Source organism: Bos indicus, chromosome 11, assembly GCF_029378745.1.
Source record: "Bos indicus isolate NIAB-ARS_2022 breed Sahiwal x Tharparkar chromosome 11, NIAB-ARS_B.indTharparkar_mat_pri_1.0, whole genome shotgun sequence".
In the NCBI taxonomy this organism is placed as follows: domain Eukaryota; kingdom Metazoa; phylum Chordata; class Mammalia; order Artiodactyla; family Bovidae; genus Bos; species Bos indicus.
In genome coordinates this window covers 73,710,038-73,728,252 of record NC_091770.1, presented here as the reverse complement: position 1 = coordinate 73,728,252, position 18,215 = coordinate 73,710,038, and the positions used below count along the sequence as shown (strand labels likewise).

The following is an 18,215-nucleotide window of genomic DNA, read 5'->3' as shown; positions in this document are numbered from 1 at the left end:
ACAGTTAAGGTCAGTTATCATCCATTTCCCTCAAATTCCCCAAAAACTAAAATAATCCCTGAAAGGGAAGAAGGTAAATAGTATAAAGAGTTCTCTATAATGGATTTACAGAGCCAGTGTGGGGAAGGATGTCTAGTAAATTCTTCATTTAAAAAATCTTATAATTATTTTACAACCCATACAGGGTAATGCATTTTGATAGACAAGAAATTAAGCTCTACCAGTCTGAACCTGGGAGGAAGAAAGGTTGACGACTTAGTTCTGTGGTAAATACCTTTTGGTGCTTTGATCAATAATGATACAGATTAAAGCAGATGCCTGAGTTCTAAAGCTGTATGGTCTTCCCAGCTGTACATGTTACAAATATTGGTGAACTAGGAAAAGCCAGTCCATTCAAATTTGTACCTCACTGAGAAGGCAATGGCAACCCACTCCAGTACCCCTGCCTGGAAAATCCCATGGATGGAGGAGCCTGGTAGGCTGCTGTCTATGGGGTTGCACAGAGTCGGACACGACTGAAGCGACTTAGCCGCAGCAGTAGCTAAGTCTTAGGTGGGTCCAGTTTAAACCTGTGATGCAGACAGAGGAAATTTCTACCTGTATGCACAAAGCAGGATGTCTTATCTCACATCACAGTGGAGAAGGATGAGGGAAAAACAATTTGTACCAATTCATGCTCTGGACAGTCCCCTGGGACAGTGAGGACTACACTGTGAGCTCAGGACCTCAGCGACCAAGAACTCCCAACACACGTACACAAGTGGCTTGTTCACGGCAGGCTCCAGAGATCTGGGTCTAGCTTCTCATTTTGCCAGTCTCAAGGAGAGTATGATCTCACACACGATCAAAGGTCACTGGAATGAACACGTTGTTATTTAATCCCCTGTCGGCTCAAGGTCAGCTTTAAATTGACCTGAGAAGTAATATGCCAGAAGTGATCATTTCTGATTCTTGGACTACACAGTAATCCATAAAATTTTTTAAAAATGAAGTGTCTCTTGGAAGCCCTTACTGCTGCCATTAAAATAAATATCCACCATGTTTGTCCTCCTCTGAATGGTGTTCTCAGTAAGTTATGGGGTGTTCTTGATCACATACTTTGCTGGCACATTCAGAGTGGGCTCAGGAGATGCTAGTCTGGGTGGACGGTTGGAAGAAGTTCCCAGCAAACAGTTTCAGCTATAAAGCACATCCCTGGGCATTACCAGCACCTGCTTTTCTAATTCTTCTAAACAAACTGGAGGATCATCGGTTCAGTTCAATTCAGTTACTCAGTTGTGTCTGACTCTTTGAGATGCCATGGACTGCAGTATGCCAGGCCTCCCTGTCCATCACCAACTCCCAGAGTTTACTCAAACTCATGTCCGTTGAGTTGGTGATGCCATCCAAACATCTCATCCTCTGTCATCCCCTTCTCCTCTTGTCTTCAGTCTTTTCCAACATCAGGGTCTTTTTCAATGAGTCAGCTCTTCCCATCAGGTGGCCAAAATATTGGAGTTTCAGCTTCAGCATCAGTCCTTTTGATGAATATTCAGGATTGATTTCCTTTAGGATGGACTGGTTGGATCTCCTTGCTGTCCAAGGGACTCCTAAGAGTCTTCTCCAACGCCACAGTTCAAAAGCATCAATTCTTCGGCGCTCAGCTTTCTTTATAGTCCAACTCTCACATCCATACATGACTACTGGGAAAACCATTGCTTTGACTAAATGGACCTTTGTTGGCAATGTAATGTCTCTGCTTTTTAATACGCTGTCTAGGTTGGTCATAACTTTCCTTCCAAGGAGCATCTTTAAATTTCATGGCTGCAGTCACCATCTGCACTGATTTTGGAGACCAAGAAAAAAAACATCTCTCACTGTTTCCATTGTTTCCCCATCTATTTGCCATGAAGTGATGGGACTGGATGCCATTATTTGAATGTTGAGTATTAAGCCAACTTTTTCACTCTCTTCTTTCACTTTCATCAAGAGGCTCTTTAGTTCTTCATTTTCTGCCATAAGGGTGGTGTCATCTGCATATCTGAGGTTACTGATATTTCTCCCAGCAATCTTGATTCCAGCTTGTGCTTCATCCAGCCCAGCATTTCTCATGATGTACTCTGCATAGAAGTTAAATAAGCAGGGTGACAATATACAGCCTTGATGTACTCCCTTCCTGATTTGAAACCAGTCTGTTGTTCAATGTCCAGTTCTAACTATTGCTTCCTCACATGCATACAGATTTCTCAGGAGGCAGGTCAGGTGGTCTGGTATTGCAAACTCTTTAAGGATTTTCCAGTTTGTTTTGATCCACACAAGCAAAGGCTTTGGCATAGTCAATAAAGCAGAAGTAGATGTTTTTCTGGAACTCTCTTGCTTTTTCGATGATCCAGCGGATGTTGGCAATTTGATCTCTGGTTCCTCTGCCTTTTCTAAATCCAGCTTGAACATCTGGAAGTTCATAGTTCACGTACTGTTGAAGCCTGGCTTGGAGAATTTTGAGCATTACTTTGCTAGTGTGTGAGATGAGTGCAACTGTGCGGTAGTTGGAGCATTCTTTGGCATTGCCTTTCTTAGGGATTGGAATGAAAACCGATCTTTTCCATTCCTGTGGCCACTGCTGAGTTTTCCAAATTTGCTGGCATATTGAGTGCAGCACTTACACAGCATCATCTTTTAGGATTTGAAATTACTCAACTGGAATTCCATCACCTCCACTAGCTTTGTTCATAGATGCTTCCTAAAGCCTTGACTTCGCATTCCAGGATGTCTGGCTATAGGTGAGTGATCACACCATCATGATTATCTGGGTCATGAAGATCTTTTTTGTGTAGTTCTTTTATGTATTCTTGCCACCTCTTCTTAATATCTTCAGTTTCTATTAGGTCCATATCATTTCTGTCATTTATTGTGCCCATCTTTGCATGAACTGTTCCCTTGGTATCTCTAATTTTCTTAAAGAGATCTCTAATCTTTCCCATTCTATTGTTTGTTATTGTAGGATCATACTTCCCTGAAATTAAGTGTGGTCATATGTCTTGCTTTGACCAATGGAACAGAGTGGAAGTGATATGTGTCACTTCTTGGGAAAAGCATTTAAGGGCTGGGCTTGACCTTCCATCCTGATCATTTACTGCTTTGCCCATGTGAATGTTCCCAGTGATACAAAGGTGCCATAGGATGAAAGTAATGCATGATGTGTAAGTGAGGAAAACACAAAACAAATAAAGCAAAGACAAAAACAAGATTTTGTTACTTTAAAGCTATTGAGATGTATGGGCTTGTTGCCTACTCTGACTTCATCTTTGTCTTCTTTCCCTCTTTTTGACAGTCTCCTTTTCTCTTTTCTTGCCTCCTCCCCTCATTACTCACCTCTTCCATCCTTTCCCTATGATTCCATTGCTCTCTTAACTGGAAATAATAGTAAATATAATGTTTTATATTCATATTCTTAATTTAAAACATGGATAAATTTGCTTTTTGAATAAGAAATGAGGATATTTGAATAAGAAATGAGTACACTGAATGACATATTTCACTTAAAAAAAAAAGCCTTGAGGTTAAATTAAAAATCAGGTTTAGCTTGTATAAAAAAATGTATGCTTTGAAAACCTGACTATATTATATAAACATATGGTGTTACCATTGTTGATATACCCTCGGTTGATTCCAATGTGGGTTAGTGGCTATCAGGAAAAATAAAAACAAACATAAACCTTCCCTAAACACCAAGCAGCTCAGAAAAACCAGAGATCCCGCTGGAGTAGTTCTGAACAGGAAATCACTTACAGCATGATCAACCACTTAGCTTTCATTGGTAACTTTGTTAAGAAGGCTGCTGGAGCTGGAACACCGAGAAGACTATTTAAGACTAAAGAACATCTAAAGTTATCAAAGGAACTTTGATGCACATCTTCATGCACAGTCATTCACAACATAGTATTCAGCCCCGAGGTCACCCCCACCATCCTGAAAGTTTTTTCAAGCAATTAAAGTCACCCTAATCATGAAGCGGCAGAGAACGTAAGTGCAATTATAGCCTGGCTAATCATGCATATTTAAATAAACACAATAGATGTGTACTCTGAAGACAAATTCAACAAGCTCTGGTTTCAAATAAGAACATGCACTATTAGGTAAACATGACGAGGGCTTTCAGGCCATTTGACAACACCAGGGAGAGAACTGATGAGGGCTGTACACAAGACCAACTGCAGAAATGATCTGGATGCAGGGAGGAGAGGAGAAAGTATGCAACAGTTACATGAGAAAAAGAAGAACATGCAAAGGAAGCAAGAGGTGGAGAATTCTGAAGTTCACTTACTGCCTGTTTTTGCTCTTCCTCCTAGAGGTGGTGAAGATGAAAAAAACAGTAGAGGGAAAAAAGGAGAGAAATTAATGCCCATCACCACCAACATCTGGAAAAAAGTGACAGAACAGGGCAAACCAGGTCAGACCCCTGGGTTCAGAGACCCAAGAGCCTGACCACCATCAGAGCGTCATCAGGTGGACAGTGCAAATGGCAAGTTTATGCCACATCCAGTTCTTTAAATGCTAACTTCTAGAGTTAGAAGGAAAGAACCACATAAAGCCTCTAGTCCAACTTCCCCTTTTATACACAAAAAAGACCTGACTTGCCCAGGGTTACATCACTATTTGAGGTGAACTGAAAGAAGCAGCTCAACCATGACTCAAAAGCTCAATGATCATTCTGTTTCACCATTCACAATATTCACATGTGTTTAGATACACATCTCTATGCCAGTGGTTCTCAAAGTGCAGAATACAGACCAAGCAGCAGCGGCATCACCTGGAAACTTGTCAGAGATGCGTGCTTTGCCCCGTATCCCCCTAGACCAATAGAATCAAAATCCTTGGGGGCGAGGGCAGCACTGTTTCATGAGCCCTTCAGCGGATTCTGAATCCTGCTAGTTTGAGAACTAGTGCTCTTAAGAACTTCCCAGACACTAGAGATTCCATCTGACCACAGACTCTTTTATTTGGTCTCCTCTCTTCCACGTGTGGAGCTTTTGGTCACTTTGTGGTCCTTCTCAAGGATGCACATGCATCCCCTTCCCTTCCCCCTCTAAACTGGAAACTGCTTCAAGGTGCTAAGAGGCTTTTCAAAGAGAGTTCTTGACCTGGCTGTCTCATTACTCCAACACAGGTTCGTTTACTCCTCCCTATGCATGAAGTACTAGAAACATGAAGGTAAGGTATGGTCTCTGTCTCTTAGAGCCTTACAGTGATGGTACTCAGAGAAGGCCTTTCCTAACCCTTAGCTCTCAGAAGGCCGCTGTAGACACTGAAGAACGAAGCACAGCGAGGAGGAGATAAACACTTCTGAGTTCCTCTCTCTTCAGTCTTGTGCTTCTAAGTTACTCTTTTAATGGGTCTCTTTGCTTCCTTTTTCTGTGCCTCATGATGGGTAACTGTGGTCATGACACCTCTGCTCTTTGCTCAAATACACAAATCTAAAAGCTGTTGCAATAGTTCCATTTAAATTGGATCCATCCGTGCAGACTGTCTTTACTAAATATGTGTGTAGGAAGTCTTGGGAATAGATAAGTGATTCTCAGTCTGCAGATCTGGGAGCAATGGTGAGAATGATTTCAGTAAAGACAAGGAATTATAAAAGGGAGAGGAACAGTAAGAATCTAGAGAGAGTCATTTTATTCCTGCAAGGGAGAGACATGCACTGGAAATTATATGAGCACCAACAATCTCTTGAGGAAACTCCAGTTCAGCACCGGAAGATATTCTTCGTTATCAAAGCCCCAGCTGCTAGATGCCTGGCCAAACCTAGAACCACAAGCACCCAGGCAAAGAGGGGCCTGAGTGTTAGCTGAGTTCACCTGAAGAAGTTAGCATCTTCCAGCTTTTGCATCTGGTATGCATGGCTCCAGTTAGAAGGGGTTAGAGTTTTACAGTTGGGTAACGTCCTTCCTGCCTAGTCAGGCTTCCCTGTGAGGCAGCACACTTTTCTCCCATTCATCCGGCAAGGCAAACAGCCACAGAAGAGTTATTAAACAATTCAAAATGTCTTTACTGCTGGCATTAAATGTTGAAATGGAAATTTGCAGGGGAGGGACAGAGCAATCCTGACAAGTTGGAATTGCATCTGAGATCAAAAGACCAGTATATAATGTCTTAGAACTGCTTCTAAGATACCTTATTCTCACTGCTTTCTCCAGGCTGGGTATTGAAGACAACATCACTGTGGCTCAACAAAATAGGGAAGTTCAGAAAGCAAAGTTTCATGTTTGCACATTTGTGACTCTGCTCTATAAAATTTATCTAACGACATAAGATCGTGATAATTTGCAGTAGATGTATGCCAGGTTAGGATGGGCTGAGTAGACAGGGCAGTGTTTCTAGGACTCAGAGAGCCCCCATGTGCATTGGGATTGGCAGAGACTTTGGTTAAGTGTTACTTAGGATGCTGTTTAATCCAAATTCACCAAAGTTAATCAGATAAAGGCTCTGTCAACATAATAAACAGGTCAGATATAAAGTCTTAGAACCTTCTTGTTATCAATTAGTTGGGGTCCGTAAAGATTGACTGATGACAAGTCAGGCATAGGAGCCAAGTTGATTTAAAGGGGAGTAACAATGCCTTAATTATAAAGTACAAATCTAGGATTGCTCCAGTTACCTGAAAATATGGGAGACCCATCCATGTGGGGGATATCTGGCTCAGTGGCCAGAGGAATGCCACAGCCATTGTAGTCATTGCCATCTATATTTTAAAAATTCATATTCCAAATCTCATTTGCAAATGAGGTTAAAATTTTAAACTACAGAATTCATTTGGTAAATGTATTTCAAAAGCAATATTGGAAAAATGGAAAAAGGGGCAGAAAAATATTGGGAACATGATTTAGAAACAAACACCAACATCCAACTATTTCTGGATCAAATAGGAAGTTTGAGGTAGAGGTTCTCCATATAGACTCATTCATCGAGGGAAAAAACATAAAGAAAAGATACATTCTGAAACATGGGTACTTGAGTGTCAGTCTGTATTACGTCATTTGGAAAAAAAACAACAATAAGGAGGTGCCTGATACTCCCTGGAGACAGGGACTGAGTCTTAGTCACCATTATATACCACATAGCTGAACAGGACTCTTAGGAACTCAATACGTTTCTGCTAAATAAATGGTTTTTACCCTGCCTTATCCCCCCTCCCCCAAATTTACGATTTTTGCTGAATGAATTAACAAACAATGGTGACACTTCACATGTACACTTCTTCAAATTATCAATTTTCAGATAAACAGACACAGATATAGTATTTCCCTGGAACAATAAAATTAAAGAATTCCATGTGAAATAGAAACTTACTGTGTGGTATATTTTAATTCATGAGTATCCCAGATCATATGGCTCAACTGTCCATCTGACTAACTACCTACAGCTGTTTTATGAGGGCACTAAATGCGGGCGGACTGAACATCAATGAAAGCAAGACAGTCCTTTGAAACTAAAATTAGAATTCTGAAGGGTACTTTTACTATTTGTTGGTAAATGTGGTTTTCATAGTAGGAAAACATCTTTGAGATTTTAATAGAAGTCAATGATTCCTATGCATAACCTTTTAGGAGTGCATATAATACACAAATTAAGATTATGCTATAACCCTTTTAGGAAGCTGGACACACAAGGTCTGAGATTTTCAACTGTGAATTTTAATCGACGGATTAAAAAAGATGACATTCCTGGTTTATGTTTTCAAATCCTTTCTCCCTTTTTGAATGACCACAGCCCGTCAGATGGATAATGATAAGACATTTAAGAACCTGGGAGGGGATCCTACAAAACAGAGCAGTGAGGTCCTGCTTATTTTACTGAAATTGTAATTAAAAGACAACAGCTGGAAATACAAAGAAACGGAGGGTTTGGGAACAGAGTTGCAGGTATCAGCTCCCTCTGCTTAGGGGTACATAGCAAGGTCAGGGTAATGTACACGGGACCAGGGCCAGGAACTCCGAGGAACACGAAGGCCCATCAGCTGACGGGAAAGCTTTCTGTGATACTTAGGGGAAATGCATTCTGACTTCCCTTCAGTTTGCATAAACATTTTTGCCTTTTACAAAAATCACCCTGGGGTACCTTCCCATTTATGTTCTGGGTAATATCTGAGAACATTTTTCTGAAAGGGAGGTAAATCCCCCATAATCTCCTGTCCTTTGGGTGGACTAACCCCACAACGGTAGAGCTTTCACAGCCCTGTGTAGCTCCAGATGTTGCACCGGCCCAATGTGTTTAAGTTCGCCCCTGCTCTCTTGAGTGGGTGACTGGGTTGCTTAGTTGGGTACTTGACAGCTATTTGATGGATCTGGGCCAGGTTGTAGGCATAAGGTTTTCTTTGAACAAGACCCATTTAGACAATTTCTCAGGAGAAATCCTGCTAACAGGGTTAATGTAGAAACATGTCTCCAAATACCCTAATACCCAGGACCAAAGCTAGAAAAAACTTAGCTCAAGACTAAAAGAAATGATTCTCAAGCAAGCCAAAAGTCAGTTCAAAACACAAACACTCCATTTACCCAAGCTGCTAATACCACGAGCTTTATCATTAAAGGACAGGCTGATGATGAAGTTGAAGAAAAGTCTTTCAGCTGACCTGTTCCTGGATTTCCCCTCCAAGTCCAGACCCTTGTCACTCCAGGCCTGAATGATTTCACTTTGTGACCCCATGGCCTGTAGCCTACCAGGGTCCTCTGTCCATGGGATTTTCCAGGCAATAGTCCTAGAGTGGATTGCCATTTCCTTCTCCAGGGGATGGGATCTTCCCAACCCAGGGATTGAACCTGGGTCTCCCACATTGTAGACAGATGCTTTACCGTCTGAGCCACCAGGGAAGCCAATGATTTCACTAGCCTCCTATTATCCTTTAGTTTCTCCTCTTACTGACCTGCTGTGTACATTTTCCTAAAGTATTGTTTTCAAAGCCTTTAATGACTTCACCTTATCACAGGATTAAATCCACCCCGTTAGCCTGGCTTCTGAGGTACTACACACTGGGATTTCCATTCTGGCTTCTAACTGTGACATACCATGAAATACAATGGTTTCAGAGTATAGACAGAAACACAGTAGGAATTTACAGCATAAACAAATGTATCCTGGTATTGCTGCTACAGGGCTGGTAAATATTTCCACTCAGTGCCAGGCAAGCTGTCCAGGTGAGGACATTTAAATGCCAAGCATGCCTTTGCTCTAGGGTATGGGTGCTGTAATATCTTTTTCAATAAAAAGTAGTGAGGACTGAAATTATTCTATATTTTGTCAAGCCCCAATATACCAAACCTAGAGCTATCTGCTATTTTATTGCTCCTAATAGAGCAAAATTATCAATTAGAGTTGGTTTGATTAGGTTGGTTTGACTCCCATGGACGGAGGAGCCTGGTAGGCTGCAGTCCATGGGGTCGCTAAAGGGTCGGACACGACTGAGCGATTTTACTTTCACTTTTCACTTTCATGCATTGGAGAAGGAAATGGCAACCCACTCTAGTGTTCTTGCCTGGAGACTCCCTGGGACGGCGGAGCCTGGTGGGCTGCCGTCATGGGGTCACATAGAGTTGGACATAACTGAAATGACTTACCAGTAGCAGCAGCAAACATGTAGAAGGCAATGGCACCCCACTCCAGGACTCTTGCCTGGAAAATCCCATGGTTGGAGGAGCCTGGTGGGCTGCAGTCCAAGGGGTCACGAAGAGTTGGACACGACTGAGTGACTTCCCTTTCACTTTTCACTTTCATGCATTGGGGAAGGAAATGGCAACCCACGCCAGTGTTCTTGCCTGGAGAATCCCAGGGACGGGGGAGCCTGGTGGGCTGCGGTCTCTGGGGTCACACAGAGTTGGACATAACTGAAATGACTTACCAGTAGCAGCAGCCTCTATATTAGCCTCTTAATAAGCTATTTTAATAGCTTATTAAAATAGCACACAATATTTGGTAAGTAAGCAAGTACACTATTTGAAGCTTTGTCTTAAAAGAAACTTTATATAATTGAGAAATACTCATTTATATATAGCTAATATCTTATTTATAAACATTCTTATTTATTCATAAAAGCACATCATTCTGGTTCTGGTTACTGATTTTTTGTAATTGGGCTTTAAATAGTTAACCCTTTAGCCTCATCCTGTTCTGACATCACAGGGAAGGCAGAAGCTGAGCTGGGGGTGAAGATGGACAAGAAGAACTGAGGTGGGAGGAGGAGCCCAGCCGCTGGTCTTACCTTCAGTAGCTTCATCAGCCCTTCCAGCTGGACCATCAGCTCCCTCCTGCTCTCCTGCAATGCTGACATCCTCTGCTCCAGTTCATCTTTCCTCTGCCTGTCAGAAAGGAAACGTTCATGAGAAATGAAGAGATGAAGCTCTGATACTGGACATATAAAATGGTGATATATCTGTTTTGCCCACTTTACTGCTATGAGAATAGCATGTAAAACTGCCTTTGAAAGTATACATTGCTGTAGAGCAAAAGAGTATTGTTAATATTATTAAAGTCATTTTTAAAATTCTTCAGGAAGTCAAATACTTTATACAAATTAGTTCAAATTTAAATTAACAGTGGAGAAAAATATGTGAAAACTGCTCAGATAAGATGGGATTCAGTTGTTAGTGCTCCCAGAACCATCCATCAGGCTCAGAAAGTGTGACAGAGTTGAGGATGACTCTGTCTCAGAGAACCTGGTTTCCCTGAGGACAGATTTCATGCCATCAAGTCTAGGTCGACCTGTCCAAACCCAAACTTAAGACTTTCCTTCTTAAATGGTTCTCTTTCTCAATTTCCCCATCTCTCCTACTTTTTCTTCTAAGCTTTTATGGCTGAAAAACTTGATCCTCTTTGATACTTTCCCGTTCATTTCCTAGATTTCATCAGGCACCCAATTCAGATGATTCCTGAATATCACGTGTCTATCTTTCTATTCCTGCTTCTCGGACTTTATCCAAGTATGCTTCATCTCACACATGCAATGGTCTCCTAGCTTGACTAATCCTAATTTCATCTATGATGACTGGGAAAAAGCACTGGAATATAAATCAAGAGATTGAGGCCCACCATTTTACTCACTATGCAACCTTAGACAAGTCACTTAACCTGTCTGAGTCTCAGTTTTCTCTTCTCTAAAATGGAACTAATAAATTACTAACAGTAAAATTTTAAAAAGCTTTTTTTATGTGGATCATTTTTAAAGTTTTTATTGAATTTGTTACAATATTGCTGCTGTTTTATGTTTTAATTTTTGGGTGGTGAGGCTTGCGGGATCTGATCTCCCCAACCAGGGATTGCACCCACACTCCCTGCATTAGAAGCTGAAGTCTTAATCACTGGACCACCAGGAAGTCCCTACAGCAGCACTATCTTGAAGATCAAGTAAGATGATGGACATGAAAGCATTCTGTGGCCTTTACAATGCTACTCAAAGGAAAGCTGTACTCCTTTCATCATCTCATGTAATAATCTGAACAGTAGAATTTCTAGCATCACTGACTGCCCTGCATAGCCATTGGCCACTAGTCTGAACTGAGATGTACTGTAAGTGTAACTTACACACTGGATTTAAAAACTTAGTGTGAATTAAAGTAAAATATCACAATAATTTTTAATGTTGATTAAATGTTGAAAAGATAATATTTTAGATTAGGCAGGTTAAATAAAAGAAGTTTTAATGACACCTATTTCCTTTTAGTTTTTCAACATGGTTAGAAAAAGTTTAGTACACAGATGGCTCACACTATACTTCTATCAGAGAGAATACTGCTACAAACTCTACCTACATTTTATCCTCACTTCCTTACTGCCCTTTCTCTTCTGTGTCTGGACGTCCAGCCATGGTTCACTTTTTCCTAAGCAGATGGCATCACTTTACAACTCAGTACTCCCCTGCTCTCTTCCAAATACTATTTATTCCTTAGTGTCCATCCTAAACGTCACTCTTTTCAGGAAACTATTCCTGATTACTTCAGTGGATATCGGATCCTGCTTATTTAATCACTATAGCAACCGGTGCTTCTCTGGGGCACTTAATTTATTTTACCTTGTACTGCTGTCATTCATACCATGATGCAAAATCTTTGAGGTCAGGGGATGAGCCTTACTCATCTTTGCATAAACTGAATGATTAAGAGAATATCATGCATCCAGTGTGGACTCAATTAACATCGTGAACTTAATGAAATCATTATTTGAAGCTCTCGAAGGATTTCCAATGACCTATCACTTAAGGCTCTCAGAATCTGGTCTCAATTATCCAACTAATTTTATCTCCCATCACTGGCACTCTAAAGATTAATTCACTGGGTGGCTGAAAACAAATTCTTAGCTTCAAGATTCTTTCCTCTCTCTGAAATGTGTTATATTTATTGGGGAATCTTGCTGAAGCCCAACTCTGTATCTAATCTTAAATGTTTTGTCCCACACTTCATTCAAACCATACCTACCTTTCATGGTTCAGCCCAAATTCCACCACCTTTGGGGGACAAATTGCTTCCAAATTTCTTCTAATATCCACACTACTTATCATTAACATTGTACAGTATTACTTAGTTGATTAGAAATTATTTTATGTTTTGTTTCCAAAACAAGATTATAAATTTTTAAGATAGAATCATTGTCTTCTTGTATTCATACTCCCTAAATTTCCAGTACAGGTATAAACTCAATAAAGAGTTGACTCATTCAATTTTCTAGAAAGTCTTTCTTCCCTGAACCCCCAAGACTGGATGCAGTATTCTTTCTCTGTGCTATGCAGCATCAAATAATTACAATAAAAAATGGCAAAAATGAATGAACTACAGCTATTAATTCTTACAACTACATGGAAGGATCCTAAAGAACAATATTAAGTAGGAAAAATGGCCCAGAAGACTGTATATTAATTTCATTTCAATAAAGCTCAAAAAACAGAAAGCAAAACTAGACACTCTATTGTGTGAACATACAGACATATCTGAAAATACTGTTTAAAAAGCAAGGGAAAAAAAAAAATAAAAAAATAAAAAGCAAGGGAATGATAAAGCAAATTCTGGATAGAGGTTAGCTCTGGTGGGGAAGGCAGAAGGAAGTGAGACAAGATGGGGGCACTTACACAGATGACATGGCTTTAGCAATATGTGAATTCTCAAGTAGGGTGTGGGTTTCTGGGTGTTCATTTTAGCGTTATGTTTCATATCTTACTCATTTGTCTCATATATTATTATAATAACAAATATACCACTAAAAATAATAAAGGGGGAAAAGACAATTTTGGCAGTCAGGATTCATAACCACTAACCCTAAGGATAAAATTCTCTATCTTGTTTTATTATACTAACTGGGTATTGGCAGTTCCTGTATTCATATACATAGATCAAAACCAGAAGGATGTCAGAACCTACAAATGAATCTTGACCTTTATGCGTCGTGTGATAAACAAAAGTTTGTAATATTAATCTAGATGAATTTACCAACTTCTTTCATGGCTAGTAATTCTGAGAAATTAGTTTCTATTCCAAAATTCTAAAGAAACTCTTCTACGTTTTCTTCTAGAAGTTTTAACATTTTTGTCTCCACGTTTCATCCATCTGCCGGTGTTTTTTGTATATAAGTGTGAGAAAGAAAGCCAATATGTGTGTCCTTATGCATGAGCAATTGCTCTAGCACACTTTATTAAACTGTCCCTTTTTTTCAGTGATACAGAAGCAGCTTTTGAGATTAAATACTTTCTGATTTCTCAGAATTTAGACCTTCCTTGGACTTAGATTGAATTCCTGCTTCTTACTGCCTGATGTCACATCGCTGGATTCTGCCCTTTGTCTATTCTTCTAGGTCTACGATTTTTTCAGATCTCTCTAGCATAAAGAAGCCCTTTCAGCACTCCCAGTCCCAGCAACAGTGAAACTAAAGTATGACAGTTTTTTGCTTTTCTAGATACAAGATAGTCACCTGTGTCTGAGCTGAGGTGGAGAAAGAAAGCAGCTAGCTGTATCTTATCGGAGCTGTGCTCCGAGTCAGCAGCTTCTGTTTTCCCGTCCTTCCTGATACGACACCAACTGTGTTGATTTCCCAAATGTGCGACAGCGGACCCAGAGCCACCAAGATCTCAGCCCGACTAAATTCAGAAACTCAACTGAATTTCTTTTTTGGAGAATGGGAATCTCTGTATCTCTACAGATTTTCTTCTTCACAGCTTAAATTCTTGATGACTTATCTATTAATGACATAAATCTAAACAGAAGGATAATTAGAAAAAAACAATCATCTCTATTCTTTAAGAGACAAAATCATGGCTGGGAAGCCAAATGATCTAAATCAAAGGAAGAACTAAGGAAAGACTTTCAACTCTGTAGAAATCCAGGTGATGGCACATTAGAAATCGACCGTGGGATGCCAAAGGTTACAACCTATGCAAGAAAGAATCCACTGTTTGGGAATCCACAGGTCTGGTGAGAATCAAGTCATTCATTTAGTTTCCATAATGGCTTCACTTACGGAAGAAGGTGCACACATCTTTCTAGGACTGATAGGAAATAAGACCCTATGAATGTTGATCCCCAGGAGAAGGGCAACCCACTCCAGTACTCTTGCCTAGAGAATTCCATGGACAGACCATGGGGTCGCAAATAGCCAGACACGATGGAGCGACTAATACACACACACAACACTGCTTGATCGTGCTCATGTCATACTCTTCTGGAAGATGCCTTCATTCCCCTGAAAACAGCACCAAGTGTGAGCTGAAGCTGCTCTCTACCCCCATCCTGATCCCACATCCTTGGTCTCTCACTCCTTGAAAGAGTTTATGTTGAAGTGGAAGGTACCCTTTTCTCTGTTGCTGGGAAAGATTGAAGGCAGGAGGAGAAGGGGACGACAGAGGATGAGATGGTTGGATGGCGTCACCGACTTGATGGACATGACTCTGAGCAAGCTCCGGGAATTGGTGATGGACAGGGAAGCCTGGCATGCTGCAGTCCATGGGGTCGCAAAGAGTTGGACACAACTGAGTGACTGAACTGAACTGGAAGGTACCACAGCCACAGTGTAAGGGATTCCCACTTGGTTTCACATCTCAGGGGATTTCCCGCCACGAACTCCTGATCTATGAAGTGCTAGAGAACATACTCGAAGGACGGGGAGAGCATTATTCCTTGCCAAGGGTCTCTAAAGTCAGACTAGTTTCAAGATAAGAAGATGGAGTGCAGCACACTGGGCTTCTTAAAACAATCACAGAAGTATAAACACTGCTCTGCTTGGGGTGGAGCTGGAGGCTGGTGTTTACCTAGTTCTGGAATGAAGGCAGGAGATCGCAGAATGATTAATAAAGGAACTCAAACATCTGAAGCAGTAACAGAATGAGTGGAATGCTTCATCTATTCGTTTTAACATGACTAGATGTAAGGATGAACGGATCCTATCCCACTAGTTTGGTTTCCTGAGACATGAACTCCTATCAGAGCAGGTTATGACGGGGATGGCGGTGCAGGATGCTCACTTACCTCAGGAGCCGCAGCTCGGCCAGCAGCGTGGGGTTCTGCTGGGCTTTCTCCGGGGTGGGCTGGGACGCCTGCTCGTGCTCCAGACGGAGGCGCTGAATCTCCTGCAGGATCTCTCTAGATAGACAGGGTGGGTGAAAGAGATGGCTATGTGATGCTTCACAGCAGTCTCTTTCTCTCTCTTTCCTGTTACAAGTTTTTATTCCACTAGTGCTGCCTCTATCTTGTTCTGAGTGCTTCTGAACAACCAAGACGTGAAATGGACGTCATCTTAAAATACCCACACTTGATAGTTCCTCAATGAAACAACCCTTTGTGGTAGAAAAAGTCATATAAATCTTCTCCTCAAAAACTCGAAAAATCTCCACAGAAGAAAAATGACAACTAGAATACTCAGTTCCTCTCTGGGGGAAACTTGTAGCCTCTTAACGCAGGTCTAGTGCATATTTCCCTCAAGTCTTCCTCCGTCTCGCTTCCTCTCCTGACCCCCAACCCCTACCCCGAGAGCTGATGGTGGCCCCTTCCTCCACGATGCCTGTTCTGTTCTGTCCAACCTCCCCATCCTGGTTCCTGTCTTTTCAGTGCGTGATGTTGTGTTGTTTGGGCTCCAAGCCTGTAAATGGCTTTTCTGTGAGAGACCAAACAGTCGCATGCAGCATCACGGGCCAGGACGAGATGGCGAGACAGAGCAGAGGCTCCCGGAGTAGAGCAGAGAAAGGAATGGTGAGAGGGGAACACTGGGTGGGGAAAAGAATTTCCCCGAGGGCATGTGAGCAGGGTTGTGGACGGCCAGAATGAACTGCATGCAGAGTTCAAGCACAAATTAGCGTCCAGGGCAAGACTTGGGCTGGCCTATCTTAACCGAGGTGGAATCTTCCTTTGTGGTCAAAACCCATCTAGACTGCAAGGAAAACAAGAATCAGATACTTACATGATAATCTTGGGCTTATAGACTGGCTTGACCTCTCTCTGCATTCTTACCTGTTTTTATTTTCCAGTTCTGCAATAAGCTGTCTTTGTTGTTTGTTGGCATCAAAGTTAAAGCTCAAGTCAGTGGGAGGACGGGTCTAGAGTGAGGAAGAAAGGTTTTTGGTTTTTGATTCAAATATATCCAGAGCCCCAGATGGACTGATTTTTTTTTTTTAAACAGATTTTTGAGGTATAATCCACATACCATAAAATCCACCCATTTTAAGTGTACAATTCAATGAGTCTTAGTATATTTAAAGGTATGCAAACCAAGCACCACAGTCCAATCTTAGAACATTTTTCATCACCACGGAAAGTTCCCTCATGCCAGTTTGTAGTAAACTACGACTCCCACCCCCAACAGCAGGCAAACACTGATCTGCTTTCTGTCTACAGTTTTGCCTTTTCTATAAACATATACATGGAATGATACAACATGTACTCTTTGGTTTCTGGCTTCCACTTAGTATGTTTCTGAGGTTCATCCACGTTGCTCTATGAATCAGGGTTCCTTCCTTTTTTTTTTTTTTTAACTGCTGAATAGTATTCCACTGTTTTCAGCTTTTGGTTATTACAAATGAAGCTGCTCTGAACTCTCACTTACAAATCTTTGTGTTGATGTGTGTTTTCATCCCCTTTGATTAAATACCTAAGAGTGGAACTCCTAAGTTACATGGTAACTCTGTATTTAACATATTGACAAAGTGTCAAACTGTTTCCCAAAGTGGCTGAACCATTTTACAATCCCAGCAACAGTGAAGGAGGGTTCCAACTTCCTCATATCCTTGCCAATACCTGTCATTGTCTTTTTGGTTTTAACCATCCGAGTGAACATGAAGTATCTAAACTGTGGGTTTTTTAAAAATGAGGATATAATTTACATGCTTTAAAACTTACCCTTTTAAAGTCTACATTTCAGTGGTTTGAAACTATATTCATAAGACTGTGAGCCCATCACCAGCATCTACTTTCAGGACATGTTTACCACCCCCAAAAGAAACCCACAGTCACTTCCCACATCCCTCTCCACTATCTCGTGACAACTGCTAATCTACTTTCTGTATCTATGGGTTTGCCTATTCTAGACAGTTCATACAAATGGATTCATGCAATATGTGATCTTTTAAGTATAGCTTCTTTCACTTAGCAAATGATTTCAGGGTTCATCCATGTCGTAGCATGTATCAGTATTTTATTCCTTTTTATGGTTGAATAATATTCCACCATATGGATAGCTAGTATTTTGTCCATCCATTCAACAACTGATGGGCATTTGGGGTTGTTTCCATTTCAGTGGGCTATTTTGAATAATGCTGTTATGAGCATTTGTGGACAAGTTTCTGTATAGAGACATGCTTTCATTTTGGTGGGTATATAAGAGTGAAACTACAGGGTTATATAGTAACTGTCTTTTGAGGAACTGCCAAGGCTGTTTCCTACATGGCTGCACTTTTAACGATATACAAATAATTTATATTCTCACTAGCAATATATGAGAGATCCATTTTTCTACTTTCTTGCCAACAGTTGTTACTGTCCATTTTTTTTGACCATAGTCATCCTAGAGAGTATAAAATCTATCTCCTTGTGAATTCGGGCTTCCTACGTGGTTCAGTGGTAAAGAATCCACCTGCCAATGCAGGAGACACAGGTTTGATCCCTGGGTTGGAATATCCCCTGGAGAAGGAAATGGCAACCCACACCAGTATTCTTGCCTGGAAAATTCCATGGACAGAGGAGCCTGGCAGGCTACAGTCCATAGGGTCACAAACAGTT

General features: G+C 41.0%; 1 protein-coding gene across 10 annotated transcripts in view; it reads right to left on the bottom strand.

Annotated features, from left to right (window-relative positions):
* The window catches only part of DTNB (dystrobrevin beta), a 241,798-nt gene that overhangs the window by 29,768 nt on the left and 193,815 nt on the right, over positions 1–18,215 (bottom strand). For 6 of the 10 annotated variants that reach the window (XM_070799008.1, XM_070799007.1, XM_070799015.1 and 3 more), the window contains 4 exons: positions 16,452–16,537; positions 15,474–15,587; positions 10,232–10,328; positions 4,304–4,324 (listed from right to left, as the gene is read on the bottom strand). In XM_070799008.1, the coding sequence (XP_070655109.1) occupies positions 4,304–4,324; positions 10,232–10,328; positions 15,474–15,587; positions 16,452–16,537 (318 nt within the window). The remainder of the gene's footprint in view (positions 1–4,303; positions 4,325–10,231; positions 10,329–15,473; positions 15,588–16,451; positions 16,538–18,215) is intronic. The other 4 variants (XM_070799009.1, XM_019970599.2, XM_070799014.1 and 1 more) reach the window with 1 other exon arrangement.